The following is a 14,901-nucleotide window of genomic DNA, read 5'->3' on the forward strand; positions in this document are numbered from 1 at the left end:
TTGCAGAGGTTTCGATTTTATTCAACTCTGTAGTAAAAACATGGTTTCATAATGAAACTTTGCACAGATACCTTGGAGAACAACGGTGTGAGAGCTTCATTCCCCAAATGGTCCAAAGTCCTTCCACTAGGGACTAGATGTGTTGGAGCCTGAGAAGACAAAAAGGAATAATAAGTAGTTAATTTTACCAAAATAGTATGAAGTACTTGGAAAAATGCATATTATATATATATATATACATTAAAATAGTATGAAGGAAGGTGAGACTGTGAGTGCGTCTTCACTTGCAGAAATGATTTCTGTACCTTACGAACCAGCAACCTACTAGTCTGGAAAACCAGGAGTGGAAAGAAAATACATCTGGACACATCTTAAAATATCTAAATAAATACAACATTTGGAAAATACTAAATAAAATATAAATAAAACGCATACACATAAACCCATGATTAAATTAGAAAAGTAATTGACAATGAATGCATTGATAATTCATTTGTGATCATTAAAAAGATAACAAATTCTGAAAATGATGAAGAGGAATTAAATACATTTTCATTATTCACTTTTTCGATTTTTGTCAATCCTGGTTCTCCATAATTACAAAACAACCTAACAATGTCTTAGCTAACTACAAAGCTAACAACGTTGCAAGATAGTTTAGCTAATAAATTGCCAGCACCTAGATTCCATTTGTCAGCTAATTTTTTCACATTCACATGACCAGGTAATCCAATCGTATTGGCGATGTGTCTCCATGAAGGTTTTTCTAAAAACAGGTTTTTAGAAGAACTGAAATGTCACATTTGCACAAGTATTCAGACCCTTTACTCAGTACTTTATTGAAGCACCTTTGGCAGCAATTACAGTCTTGAGTCTTCCTGGGTATGACACTACAAGCTTGGCACACCTGTATTTGGGGAGTATCTCCCATTCTTCTCTGCAGATCCTCTCAAACTCTGTCAGGTTGGATGGGGAGCGTTGCTGCACAGCTATTTTCAGGTCTCTCCGGAGATGTTAGATCGGGTTCAAGTCTGGGCTTTGGCTGGGCCACTCAAGGAAATTCAGAGACTTGTCCCGAAGCCACTCCTGCGTTGTCTTGGCTGTGTGCTTAGGGTCGTTCTCCTGTTAGAAGGTGAACCTTCGCACCTGTCTGAGGTCCTGCGCGCTCTGGAGCAGGTTTTCATCAAGGATCTCTCTGTACTTTGCTCTGTTCATCTTTGCCTCGATCCTGACTAGTCTCCCAGTCCCTGCCGCTGAAAAACATCCCCACAGCATGATGCTGCCATCACCATACTTCACCGTAGGGATGGTGCCAGGTTTCCTCCAGACGTGACATTTGGCATTCAGGCCAAAGAGTTCAATCTTGGTTTCATCAGACCAGAGAATCTTGTTTTTTTAGGTGCCTTTTGGCAAACTCCAAGCGGGCTGTCATGTGCCTTTTACTGAGGAGTGGCTTCCGTCTGGTCATTCTACCATAAAGGCCTGATTGGTGGAGTGTGGCAGAGATGGTTGTCCTTCTGGAAGGTTCTCCCATCTCCACAGAGGAACTCTGGAGCTCTGTCAGAGTGACCATCGGGTTCTTGGTCACCTCCCTGACCAAAGCCCCTCTCCCCCGATTGCTCAGTTTGGCCGGGCGGCCAGCTCTAGGAAGAGTCTTGGTGGTTCCAAACGTCTTCCATTTAATAATGATGGAGGCCACAGTGTTCTTGGGGACCTTCAATGCTGTAGAAATGTTTTGGTACCCTTCCCCAGATCTGACACAATCCTGTCTTGGAGCTCTACGGACAATTCCTTTGACCTCATGGCTTGGTTTTTGCTCTGACATGCACTGTCAACTGTGGGACCTTATATAGACAGGTTTGTGCCTTTCCAAATCATGTCCAATCAATTGAATTTACCACAGGTGGACTCAAGGATGATCAATGGAAACAGGATGCACCTGAGCTCAATTTCGAGTCTCATAGCAAAGGGTCTGAATATTTATGTAAATAAGGTACTTCTGTTTTCTATTTGTAATACATTTTCCAAAAATATATAAAAAACCGTTTTCGCTTTGTCATTATGGGGTATTGTGTGTAGATAGCTGAGGATGTTTTTTTTAATCCATTTTAGAATAAAGCTGTAAGGTAACAAAATGTGGAAAAAGTCAAGGGGTCTGAATACTTTCCTGGAGGTAGGCCCACATTATTTTAGCCTTGCAGGTCCCATTTTGGATGTGCGTAAAACTCCATGGTCTGCGTTGTTGTAATATGATATGCCCCACGGGGAGAAATGACGGTGCCTGTAAGTGTGACGTTACCTATTTAAAACAAGTTGTTTTGTTTAGAATTTGATTAGAATTATTTGTTCTCTTTTTAGGCCTTATCAATGATGAATTGAATCGTGCTTATTGACAATATTTGTCATGTCCATGCTCAGCCATAATGCAATTTACAGTAGGCATAGCCCCTATATCAGTGTGAATGCTATTAAAGCTACACAATTACTTAGAACAATGTGGACTGCAAATGGGTTTAAGTTAACCTATTTAGCAAAGATGGCATAGGTCATACATTTTGTTATTTCATTTCTGTAAGCCATTTAACAAACTATAACGAACTAACATTGGAATCGGAGTTGATTCCAAGGCAATACATAAAAGATCGTAAGTACATGTCTTGAAGCAACCACATACGGAGCACGTTCTGATTGGCCAGTGAGGGGGTCAAGCCTCGACACACCCACAACTTATTTATTCATCAAAGCCCAGCCCTTTCACGCCAACGCCAGCAAGCGCTCCGATAATTGTGACAGTAAAAATAGCAAAAAAAATATTTCTGACACATCCCTGAACATATAGCACTACCGCCTGCACTTAGCTTTACCATTGTGTTAGGTTAGTTAAAATAGAGCCCAGGTTCTACATGGAACCCAAAAGGGGTCTACTTGGAACCCAAAAGGGGTTCTCCTATGGGGACAGCCGAAGGACCCTTTTGGAACCCTTTTTTTCTAAGAGTGTAGCACAAGGAAGATGTTTCCACAAACACGGAACAACTTCACACACCTCTCACACGCCAGTCAGATCTCACAGGTGTGTGAAATGTTTGCGAAATTCAAGATCATTGTGATCTGTGTGTGGATTTATGCTTAAGCAAGAGATTAAATGCCTCTTGTCAATATTCTCCACAAGCTGTTGTCCCTGACGAATGCTTCACATTCCGAAACAAGTCTTGAGTTTTTAAGATATTGTTCAATTGAATTTGCCACCACAATAGAGCCATTTTGATGTCATAAAGAGTGCCTTGCTCCTTCCTCCTTGTGTTTTGAACCGGGCTGTAGACTTTACCTTGGAGGGCTGGGCTGCCATAGGGCTCTGAAAGGGGAGGAAGGGGAGATTGTTTCCCCTCGGGCTCTGATGCACCTGTGCACCTGTTGAGAGGAACACTGTGTCAAATAAGGTCATGCTATTTCACCCATTGGAATACATTACGTGCAGTTCACCTTACAATCATAGCATAAACACAAAACCAGTTTACGACCAGAAAATGTAGTTGAATTTTTATGTAACCTTTATTTAACTGGGAAAGTCAGTTAAGAACAAATTCTTATTTTACAATGACAGCCTAAAAGGATGTCATTACAACGTCATGTGTCAAATTTTGCCTGTTGGGCTATTAATCTTCTTTGATCGGTTACCTTTTGAAGTTAGCTACCCTAACCCTACTCACATGGAGGGGTGGTAGCGGCTCTCCTCCCCGTCCAAGATGCCGTGGTAGGTGCCGATTTCCAGCTCCAGACGCATTTTGTTGCTCAGCAACGTCTCATAGTCGCGACGCTGTTGTTCGATGTCGCCGTGGACGTCACCCAGCTCCGACTCCAGCTTGCCAATGACGGATCCCAGGTTCTGCAGCTCGATGTCGTGCCAATGCCTGGCGTCGTTCAGGGAGTTCTCCAGACCTCGCTTCTGTTGAAGTAATAAGAACAACACGAAGGATCAGGCCAGAATTCAACCGTAAATACCCACAAAGAAACATACTTCATATCGTACAAAACAGCAATAAATATTTATGGAGATGAAAAATGTCCACAATATATGAGTCTTTGAGAGCGTGTGTGTTGGGAGGTGTGCCAGCTTTGAAGTAGTTGACACCTCCAACCCCCCCACCCTCTCCTGGATCTTACAGCCAGCATCACAATACGTACGTACTAGTGCTCTGATGGACTCAGTTTGGGCCTGCAGACTCTGGATCTTACAGCCAGCATCACAATACGTACGTACTAGTGCTCTGATGGACTCAGTTTGGGCCTGCAGACTCTGGATCTTACAGCCAGCATCACAATACGTACATACCAGTGCTCTGATGGACTCAGTTTGGGCCTGCAGACTCTGGATCTTACAGCCAGCATCACAATACGTACATACCAGTGCTCTGATGGACTCAGTTTGGGCCTGCAGACTCTGGATCTTACAGCCAGCATCACAATACGTACATACCAGTGCTCTGATGGACTCAGTTTGGGCCTGCAGACTCTGGATCTTACAGCCAGCATCGTTACACTCTGTCTTCAGACTCTCCAGCTCCTCCTCCTCACGGCTCAGTTTACTGCCCACACTCTCCGCCTGCTGAACACACACACACACACACACACACACACACACACACACACACATACAAATGTACAGCCGTCAAGCTACATCAAAGAGCAGGTGTGTTTCATTTGTTTTGACTGGCCCTTTTAGTAAACACAATAAACCTCAAGCTGACCTCAGAATTAGATAAACAACTGACAGACGAATGTAAATAAATGTCAAATACACATTAATCTGTTTAAAAGTAAATGGTTCTTTTCCCCCTTGTTTATTCAGGTGTTATAGATTGTACAGATGGGGGGGGAACTACAGTATGAATTTACCTTGCATTCCAGATAGGCGTCGGTCTCGGAACGGTTCTTCTCGATGACTCTTTCCCAGTGGGAGCGAATGTAGGCCAGTATCTGGTCCAGATTGGTCTCAATGGGAGCGTCCGGCTCGTCCATCTCGCCACCTGCCATCTGCTTGTAGAGCACCCTCACGTCCTGTAGGGGGAAGCAGAACACAACACTAACACACCAGATTCATATAATCAACTAATGATCTTGATTTTAGATAACAATTAGCTGATGAGTTGTAGTCTCTCACTCTATGAAGGCAAATGATTGTCAGTGGAACACTTGTCATAACACTTGAAACCCCACAAGAAAGGAATCCTATGAACATTTTAGTAGTTAGGGTTTCATATGTGCCGTATTTATTCCTGTGCTGGGTAAGTAAACTAAATGAATATCCAATAGCTTGGTATTCTGAGTGGATTATCTGACTTATGTGCTTTATTCCTTCATGTTGGACCCACCTCCTCGTGGTTGCAGGCCAAGTCCCGAAGCTCAGCCCTCATGCTGTCCATCTGGCTCTCCAGGTCCGACTTGGTCAGGTTGGCGTCGTCAATCACCTTGTACAGAGAACTGATCTCCTCCTCCATCGCCTTCTTGAATGGCTGTTCATTCTCATACCTACAGGACGACAGAAGGAAACGGAGAAAGAGTGAAACTCGAAAGTCAAGGTGATCTTCTCGATTCCCTAGGTTCTGACATTTTGGGAAGGAGGTGAGGAGAGAGGATGCAAGAAGAGAGGAGGGGAGGAGAGAGGATGCAAGGAGGTGAAGAGAGAGGATGCGAAGAGAGAGGAGATGAGGATTCTAGGAGAGAGGATGCTAGGAGAGAGGATGCTAGGAGGCGAGGATGCTAGGAGGCGAGGATTCTAGGAGAGAGGATTCTAGGAGAGAGGATGCTAGGAGAGAGGATGCTAGGAGGCGAGGATGCTAGGAGGCGAGGATGCTAGGAGAGAGGATGCTAGGAGAGTGTATGTTCACCGGTCTTTGAAGTCCTCAGCGTTGGCCTGCACATTCTCTGTCTGCAGCATTAGCCTGGCATTGGCAAGGATGGACTCACTAACCTGTGGGGGAGATTTAGCAAATTGTCAGACTATCCAAAACAGCGCAACAGATGCTCTGAAGTCCAACATAAATGGGTATTCTGCATGCATGTATAATGCACTATTACTTGTTAAACACCTTTTTATAATGTCTTAATATAACCCTTATGATATCTGAAGTCTTTCTATGCAGGACATCGTCAAGGGACTCAAAATGTCTTATTTAGTCAGGATCATTACGAGAGGACAGTAAGACCGGTGGTGTATTGGAGGGTTAAAGCAGGTAAATGTCGAATGCACACCTCGTTTATTTTGCGCAAGGATTTTACCCACCTATCGCTGAAAACCAAATATACTTTATTCCCCCCACGAACAGTGATCAGCATTAACACACCTATTTTTCTCCCCAAAATAAATGTGATCTCTTTTGAAGAGACTTTCAGTCAGTGAATCAGGTCGTCTCTGCCAGAGACTCTTTCTGCCTTACATGCCTTCAAACTACCGTAAAACCCTTAAATGATGTCCTCACCTAAGGAAATGTCTGAGGGGCTCTATGCAACACCCTTAAACAATTCCTTAAGGTAAGGGACAATTACCCCTTAAGGGAAACGCTTTTTATGCAACCCGGGCCCAGAAACACTGCATCGAGGTTAGACTCCCATTCCAAAACTGTCACTTCTAAATGAAAGCGCTATCCACTGCAAAGCCCGCCACAATCTCCAGCTCCGAACACCCACTCAATCAGTGCTTCAACCTTTTTGATTTGTTTTGACCTAGTGCCATCAGGTGCCAGGTATAGAACAGTAGAATGTTGCATCACTGTCACTGTCATCAGGTGGTAGGTATAGAACAGTAGAATGTTGCATCGCTGTCATCAGGTGGTAGGTATAGAACAGTAGAATGTTGCATCTCTGTCATCAGGTGGTAGGTATAGAACAGTAGAATGTTGCATCGCTGTCACTGTCATCAGGTGGTAGGTATAGAACAGTAGAATGTTGCATCGCTGTCATCAGGTGGTAGGTATAGAACAGTAGAATGTTGCATCTCTGTCATCAGGTGGTAGGTATAGAACAGTAGAATGTTGCATCGCTGTCATCAGGTGGTAGGTATAGAACAGTAGAATGTTGCATCGCTGTCATCAGGTGGTAGGTATAGAACAGTAGAATGTTGCATCACTGTCACTGTCATCAGGTGGTAGGTATAGAACAGTAGAATGTTGCATCACTGTCATCAGGTGGTAGGTATAGAACAGTAGAATGTTGCATCGCTGTCATCAGGTGGTATAGAACAGTAGAATGTTGCATCGCTGTCATCAGGTGGTATAGAACAGTAGAATGTTGCATCTCTGTCATCAGGTGGCAGGTATAGAACAGTAGAATGTTGCATCGCTGTCATCAGGTGGTATAGAACAGTAGAATGTTGCATCACTGTCATCAGGTGGTAGGTATAGAACAGTAGAATGTTGCATTGCTGTCATCAGGTGGTAGGTATAGAACAGTAGAATGTTGCATCGCTGTCATCAGGTGGTATAGAACAGTAGAATGTTGCATCGCTGTCATCAGGTGGTAGGTATAGAACAGTAGAATGTTGCATCGCTGTCATCAGGTGGTAGGTATAGAACAGTAGAATGTTGCATCGCTGTCTCTGTCATCAGGTGGTAGGTATAGAACAGTAGAATGTTGCATCGCTGTCATCAGGTGGCAGGTATAGAACAGTAGAATGTTGCATCGCTGTCACTGTCATCAGGTGGTAGGTATAGAACAGTAGAATGTTACATCTCTGTCATCAGGTGGTAGGTATAGAACAGTAGAATGTTGCATCTCTGTCATCAGGTGCCAGGTATAGAACAGTAGAATGTTGCATCTCTGTCATCAGGTGGTAGGTATAGAACAGTAGAATGTTGCATCTCTGTCATCAGGTGGTAGGTATAGAACAGTAGAATGTTGCATCTCTGTCATCAGGTAGTAGGTATAGAACAGTAGAATGTCGCATCGCTGTCATCAGGTGGTAGGTATAGAACAGTAGAATGTTGCATCGCTGTCTCTGTCATCAGGTGGTAGGTATAGAACAGTAGAATGTTGCATCTCTGTCATCAGGTGGTATAGAACAGTAGAATGTTGCATCTCTGTCATCAGGTGGTAGGTATAGAACAGTAGAATGTTGCATCTCTGTCATCAGGTGGTAGGTATAGAACAGTAGAATGTTGCATCGCTGTCATCAAGTGGTAGGTATAGAACAGTAGAATGTTGCATCGCTGTCACTGTCATCAGGTGGTAGGTATAGAACAGTAGAATGTTGCATCGCTGTCATCAGGTGGTAGGTATAGAACAGTAGAATGTTGCATCGCTGTCACTGTCATCAGGTGGTAGGTATAGAACAGTAGAATGTTGCATCGCTGTCATCAGGTGGTAGGTATAGAACAGTAGAATGTTGCATCGCTGTCACTGTCATCAGGTGGTAGGTATAGAACAGTAGAATGTTGCATCGCTGTCACTGTCATCAGGTGGTAGGTATAGAACAGTAGAATGTTGCATCGCTGTCATCAGGTGGTAGGTATAGAACAGTAGAATGTTGCATCGCTGTCACTGTCATCAGGTGGTAGGTATAGAACAGTAGAATGTTGCATCGCTGTCACTGTCATCAGGTGGTAGGTATAGAACAGTAGAATGTTGCATTGCTGTCATCAGGTGGTAGGTATAGAACAGTAGAATGTTGCATCTCTGTCATCAGGTGGTAGGTATAGAACAGTAGAATGTTGCATCGCTGTCATCAGGTGGTAGGTATAGAACAGTAGAATGTTGCATTGCTGTCATCAGGTGGTAGGTATAGAACAGTAGAATGTTGCATCGCTGTCATCAGGTGGTAGGTATAGAACAGTAGAATGTTGCATCGCTGTCATCAGGTGGTAGGTATAAAACAGTAGAATGTTGCATCGCTGTCTCTGTCATCAGGTGGTAGGTATAGAACAGTAGAATGTTGCATCTCTGTCATCAGGTGGTATAGAACAGTAGAATGTTGCATCGTTGTCATCAGGTGGTAGGTATAGAACAGTAGAATGTTGCATCGCTGTCATCAGGTGGTATAGAACAGTAGAATGTTGCATCGCTGTCATCAGGTGGTGTAGAACAGTAGAATGTTGCATCGCTGTCATCAGGTGGTAGGTATAGAACAGTAGAATGTTGCATCGCTGTCATCAGGTGGTAGGTATAGAACAGTAGAATGTTGCATCGCTGTCATCAGGTGGTAGGTATAGAACAGTAGAATGTTGCATCGCTGTCATCAGGTGGTAGGTATAGAACAGTAGAATGTTGCATCTCTGTCATCAGGTGGTATAGAACAGTAGAATGTTGCATCGCTGTCATCAGGTGGTAGGTATAGAACAGTAGAATGTTGCATCTCTGTCATCAGGTGGTATAGAACAGTAGAATGTTGCATCTCTGTCATCAGGTGGTAGGTATAGAACAGTAGAATGTTGCATCACTGTCACTGTCATCAGGTGGTAGGTATAGAACAGTAGAATGTTGCATCTCTGTCATCAGGTGGTATAGAACAGTAGAATGTTGCATCTCTGTCATCAGGTGGTAGGTATAGAACAGTAGAATGTTGCATCACTGTCACTGTCATCAGGTGGTAGGTATAGAACAGTAGAATGTTGCATCGCTGTCATCAGGTGGTAGGTATAGAACAGTAGAATGTTGCATCTCTGTCATCAGGTGGTAGGTATAGAACAGTAGAATGTTGCATCTCTGTCATCAGGTGGTAGGTATAGAACAGTAGAATGTTGCATCGCTGTCATCAGGTGGTAGGTATAGAACAGTAGAATGTTGCATCGTTGTCATCAGGTGGTAGGTATAGAACAGTAGAATGTTGCATCTCTGTCATCAGGTGGTAGGTATAGAACAGTAGAATGTTGCATCACTGTCATCAGGTGGTATAGAACAGTAGAATGTTGCATCTCTGTCATCAGGTGGTAGGTATAGAACAGTAGAATGTTGCATCACTGTCATCAGGTGGTAGGTATAGAACAGTAGAATGTTGCATCGTTGTCACTGTCATCAGGTGGTAGGTATAGAACAGTAGAATGTTGCATCACTGTCATCAGGTGGTATAGAACAGTAGAATGTTGCATCTCTGTCATCAGGTGGTAGGTATAGAACAGTAGAATGTTGCATCACTGTCACTGTCATCAGGTGGTAGGTATAGAACAGTAGAATGTTGCATCGCTGTCATCAGGTGGTAGGTATAGAACAGTAGAATGTTGCATCTCTGTCATCAGGTGGTAGGTATAGAACAGTAGAATGTTGCATCTCTGTCATCAGGTGGTAGGTATAGAACAGTAGAATGTTGCATCGCTGTCATCAGGTGGTAGGTATAGAACAGTAGAATGTTGCATCGTTGTCATCAGGTGGTAGGTATAGAACAGTAGAATGTTGCATCTCTGTCATCAGGTGGTAGGTATAGAACAGTAGAATGTTGCATCACTGTCATCAGGTGGTATAGAACAGTAGAATGTTGCATCTCTGTCATCAGGTGGTAGGTATAGAACAGTAGAATGTTGCATCACTGTCATCAGGTGGTAGGTATAGAACAGTAGAATGTTGCATCGTTGTCACTGTCATCAGGTGGTAGGTATAGAACAGTAGAATGTTGCATCACTGTCATCAGGTGGCAGGTATAGAACAGTAGAATGTTGCATCGCTGTCATCAGGTGGTAGGTATAGAACAGTAGAATGTTGCATCGTTGTCACTGTCATCAGGTGGTAGGTATAGAACAGTAGAATGTTGCATCACTGAAGACTCAGCAGGAGCTTCTTAACTTAATTCCAGGATATGGTGTAGATACTGGACTTGTATATAGCTGACATTCTTGTGTGTTTTATTTCTCATGTGTTTTTCAACAGTCTACAACTGTTATTTTCTGCACATGTGACAAATAAACAGATTTGATTTATCAACCTTGTGAACAATTCCAACAACTCCCTCTCTTCTTTACCTGTCTGTAGATGTCTTCATGTCCTTCTTTACACCTATCTTCCCCTCCTCTCTCCCCTCCTACCTGTATGTACCCTCTCACCCCCCTCTCTCCCCTCCTACCTGTATGTACCCTCTCACCCCCCTCTCTCCCCTCCTACCTGTATGTACCCTCTCACCCCCCTCTCTCCCCTCCTTCCTGTATGTACCCTCTCCCCCCCCTCTCTCCCCTCCTACCTGTCTGTACCCTCTCTTCCCCTCCTCTCTCCCCTCTACCTGTATGTACCCTCTCACCCCCCTCTCTCCCCTCCTACCTGTATGTACCCTCTCACCCCCCTCTCTCCCCTCCTTCCTGTATGTACCCTCTCCCCCCCCCTCTCTCCCCTCCTACCTGTCTGTACCCTCTCTTCCCCTCCTCTCTCCCCTCTACCTGTATGTACCCTCTCCCCCCCCCTCTCTCCCCTCCTACCTGTCTGTACTCTCTCTTCCCCTCCTCTCTCCCCTCCTTCCTGTATGTACCCTCTCCCCCCCCCTCTCTCCCCTCCTACCTGTCTGTACTCTCTCTTCCCCTCCTCTCTCCCCTCCTACCTGTATGTACCCTCTCTTCCTCTCCTCTCTTCCCCTCCTACCTGTCTGTACTCTCTCTTCCCCTCCTCTCTTTCCCTCCTACCTGTCTGTATCCTCTCTTCCCCTCCTCTCTCCCCTCCTACCTGTATGTACCCTCTCTTCTCCTCCTCTCTCCCCTCCTACCTGTCTGTACTCTCTCTTCCCCTCCTCTCTCCCCTCCTACCTGTCTGTACCCTCTCTTCCCCTCCTCTCTCCCCTCCTACCTGTATGTACCCTCTCTTCCCCTCCTCTCTCCCCTCCTACCTGTCTGTACTCTCTCTTCCCCTCCTCTCTCCCCTCCTACCTGTCTGTACCCTCTCTTCATTTTCAAATCCCTCCTCTCTCTCTCTTTCTCTCTCTTTCTCTCTCTTTCTTCCTTACTTACATGTCTGTAAACATCCTCCCAGTCTTGTCTGAGGGGGCCCCAGGCTCCGGCGCTGGACGCCTTACGATCCAGGCAGTGTTTGATCTGCTCCTCCAGCTGCTGGTTGAGCTGCTCCAGGGCGCGCACCTTGTCCCTGTACTCCATCAGGCAGCTGTTGAGGCTCTCGGCACCCCCGGGGTACTGTCTGCCACCGGTCCCGACCCCGTGGGGCATCACAGGCACGGCCGTGCTCCTCAGCCCCTGCAGGAACACACTGCTGATGCCCAGGGCGCGTCGCGACACGCGCGTGCCCATGCTGGAGGTGACGCCCGTGGGGGCCGTCCCCACAAAGACGCCCCGGGGGGCATTGGTGATGCCTACGGTGCCAACCCTGGTGTTGGCACTACCTGGGCGCTCCTTGGCGGCAGGTTGGTTCAGGAAGGAGGATCGACGTCTCGGCAGAGGCATGGCCCTTGTTCTTGGACAATGCGGGTATGAGATTGGAGAGAGCAGGGTGTGTGGGTGTCAGAAGAAGGCTAGTCACCCTGCATGGACATCGTTGAGAGGCTTAAGAATCTGTTCGGTGGCCTGATCGTGTCAAACAGCCGTAGTCCCTGTGCGCATGGCTCTTTATTGTGGCCTGAGCTTCTGGAAAGCAGAGGGGCTTATTGTTCTCCTGTGGTGTTTGTGCTGTGATTGTGACTGGGACTGGCTCAGGTTGGTGGATTGGGGCTCTTTGTGTGTGGCTGCTGATTGTTCTTTTTTGGCTGACTCAGCATTGGAGCCCTCTCAGGAAAACTCCATTGAGTGCTGGCTTGCTCACCCCATCCCCAAGCACACACTGCCACCGATACTTCTGACTGGACAAAATCTGACTGGAGATGCTTCTACCTCCTCTTTTTGTATGTGTGCATGTGTGTAGTGTGTGTGTGCATGAGTGAGTTGTGTGTGTGTGTGTGTGCATGAGTGAGGTGTGTGTGTGTGCATGAGTGAGGTGTGCATGTGTGTGTGTGCATGTGTGAGGTGTGTGTGTGCATGTGTGAGGTGTGTGTGTGAGTGAGTTCTGAAGTATCCATTTAATATGACAGACTGGAGAAGGGCCAAAAGATTTTGGGATATGTTTGATTCAAATAGTCTGTCACGCCCTGACCATAGAGAGCCTTTTTATTCTCTATTTTGGTTAGGTCGGGGTGTGACTAGGGAGGGTGTTTCTATCTAGGTGTTTTATTTCTATGTTGGCCTGGTATGGTTCCCAATCAGAGGCAGCTGTTTATCGTTGTCTCTGATTGGGGATCATACACTGCTCAAAAAAATAAAGGGAACACTAAAATAACACATCCTAGATCTGAATGAATGAAATAAACTTAATAAATACTTTTTTCTTTACATAGTTGAATGTGCTGACAACAAAATCACACAAAAATAATCAATGGAAATCCAATTTATCAACCCATGGAGGTCTGGATTTGGAGTGACACTCAAAATTAAAGTGGAAAACCACACTACAGACTGATCCAACTTTGATGTAATGTCCTTAAAACAAGTCAAAATGAGGCTCAGTAGTGTGTGTGGCCACCACGTGCCTGTATGACCTCCCTACAATGCCTGGGCATGCTCCTGATGAGGTGGCGGATGATGGAATGACCTAGAGCAGGTATTCCCAAACTTCGAAGAGGCACAAATATGATGAGAACTACATTGATTTGGTGGTTCACTTATATTGGGAGTAGTGCCTTTCGTCGGCAATAGTGTGTTATATGTGTAAAAGTACTGTAATGAAACAGGCAGGGAACAGGTCTCGAACCCTCGACCTTCTAGCCCGAAGTACATCGCACAGAGTCGATATCCATTCTTATAAACCCAGGGTCGTTACAGTACTATCTCACAACTCGATGAAACCTTCACTCTTGACATTTAGAAACAAAACATGCCAATTTGAAAAATAAGCCACGGGAGTTATTTTGAGCGAGAATTAAGACGACTTTCGAGTAGTAAGACATGTATAAAAGCAACAGATACCATTAATAAGAAGGGGCTGGAAGCGTCTTATATGGTGAGCTACCAAGTGGCTAGGACAGGCAAGCCCCATACTACTGTGGAGGACTTAATTCTTCCTGTTAACGCGGATATGGCTGGGACAATGCTGGGGGGAAAAGGCCCAAAAAACTATACAGACAATTTCTCCATCAAATAACACTGTTTCGCGACGCATCAGTGACATGGCAGGAGATGTTTTGAAACAATTACTGCTTCGCATACAAGCCAGTGAATTCTATGTGTTACAGCTGGTTGAGTCAACATACGTGGCGGGCCTGGCACAGCTCCTAGTATATGTCTGTTACATTAATGGGGGGTCAATTAAGGAAGACATCCTCTTCTGCAAACCACTGGAAACCAGGACAACAGGAGAGGATATTTTTAAAGTACTGGACAGCTTTGTGACATCAAAATGGACTTTGGTGGGTCAAGATGTGTTGGTATTTGTACTGATGGTGCAAAAGCCATGGCAGGGAGATGTAGTGGACCACGTACCTATGTGAGAGTGGATTTTCGGCCCTCACTAGCATGAACATTAAATACAGGCACAGACTGTGTGGAAAATTATTTAAGATAACTCTGCAATGTTCGGTTGTATTGGAGAGAGTCTATCTGCATCCTTTCAAACACACCATTCTCATTAACCTGTGGTGAGTTAAAGAACAAATAAGGTTTTATATGTAAGATGGTTAAATAAAGAGCTAAATTATTGACTATTATTATTTGTGCCCTGGTCCTATAAGAGCTCTTTGTCACTTCCTTCGAGAGGGGTTGTGATTAAAAACACAGTTATTCTTATGTTTTAAAAAAATGTATTGTATATTGTGTGTGTGGCAGGCTTACAATGATGGCAAAAAACAACATTTGAGAGTGCGCCGACCCTGGTGCTAGAGGGGGTACAGCTGGAGGTTGAATCTTTGAAAGAGTACGGGACTATAAAAACTTTGGGAACCACTGACCGAGAGAAAAGCCAAGG

At 44.9% G+C, this 14,901-nt stretch overlaps 1 protein-coding gene across 4 annotated transcripts; it reads right to left on the minus strand.

Moving 5' to 3' along the window:
* On the minus strand, nucleotides 1-12,700 carry bfsp2 (beaded filament structural protein 2, phakinin). 4 transcript variants are annotated; one of them, XM_029726526.1, is made up of 9 exons: nucleotides 11,910-12,700; nucleotides 5,886-5,968; nucleotides 5,370-5,526; nucleotides 4,894-5,055; nucleotides 4,517-4,600; nucleotides 4,331-4,444; nucleotides 3,708-3,943; nucleotides 3,326-3,408; nucleotides 1-149 (listed from the first exon to the last, which is right to left on the minus strand). In XM_029726526.1, exons 1-9 carry the CDS (start codon nucleotides 12,354-12,356, stop codon nucleotides 127-129), a joined length of 1,389 nt encoding a protein of 462 aa, XP_029582386.1. In that variant the 5' UTR covers nucleotides 12,357-12,700; the 3' UTR covers nucleotides 1-126. The 4 variants fall into 4 exon arrangements, with proteins under 4 accessions (XP_029582386.1, XP_029582385.1, XP_029582388.1 ...); XM_029726525.1 differs by having other exon boundaries at nucleotides 4,517-4,603; nucleotides 11,910-12,583; XM_029726528.1 differs by lacking the exon at nucleotides 4,331-4,444 and having other exon boundaries at nucleotides 4,475-4,603; nucleotides 11,910-12,575.
* Nucleotides 12,701-14,901: the final 2,201 nt, after the last annotated feature.

Source organism: Salmo trutta, chromosome 31, assembly GCF_901001165.1.
Source record: "Salmo trutta chromosome 31, fSalTru1.1, whole genome shotgun sequence".
In the NCBI taxonomy this organism is placed as follows: Eukaryota; Metazoa; Chordata; class Actinopteri; order Salmoniformes; family Salmonidae; genus Salmo; species Salmo trutta.

Coding starts and splice junctions, on each gene's coding strand:
- bfsp2 (XM_029726525.1), bottom strand. CDS start 12,356: ATGCCTCTGCCGAGACGTCGATCCTCCTTCCTGAACCAACCTGCCGCC. Junction 5,527..5,885: donor GCTGAGGACTTCAAAGACCG/GTGAACATACAC, acceptor GTCGTCCTGTAG/GTATGAGAATGAACAGCCAT. Junction 3,944..4,330: donor CTGAGTCCATCAGAGCACTG/GTATGTACGTAT, acceptor TTACTTCAACAG/AAGCGAGGTCTGGAGAACTC.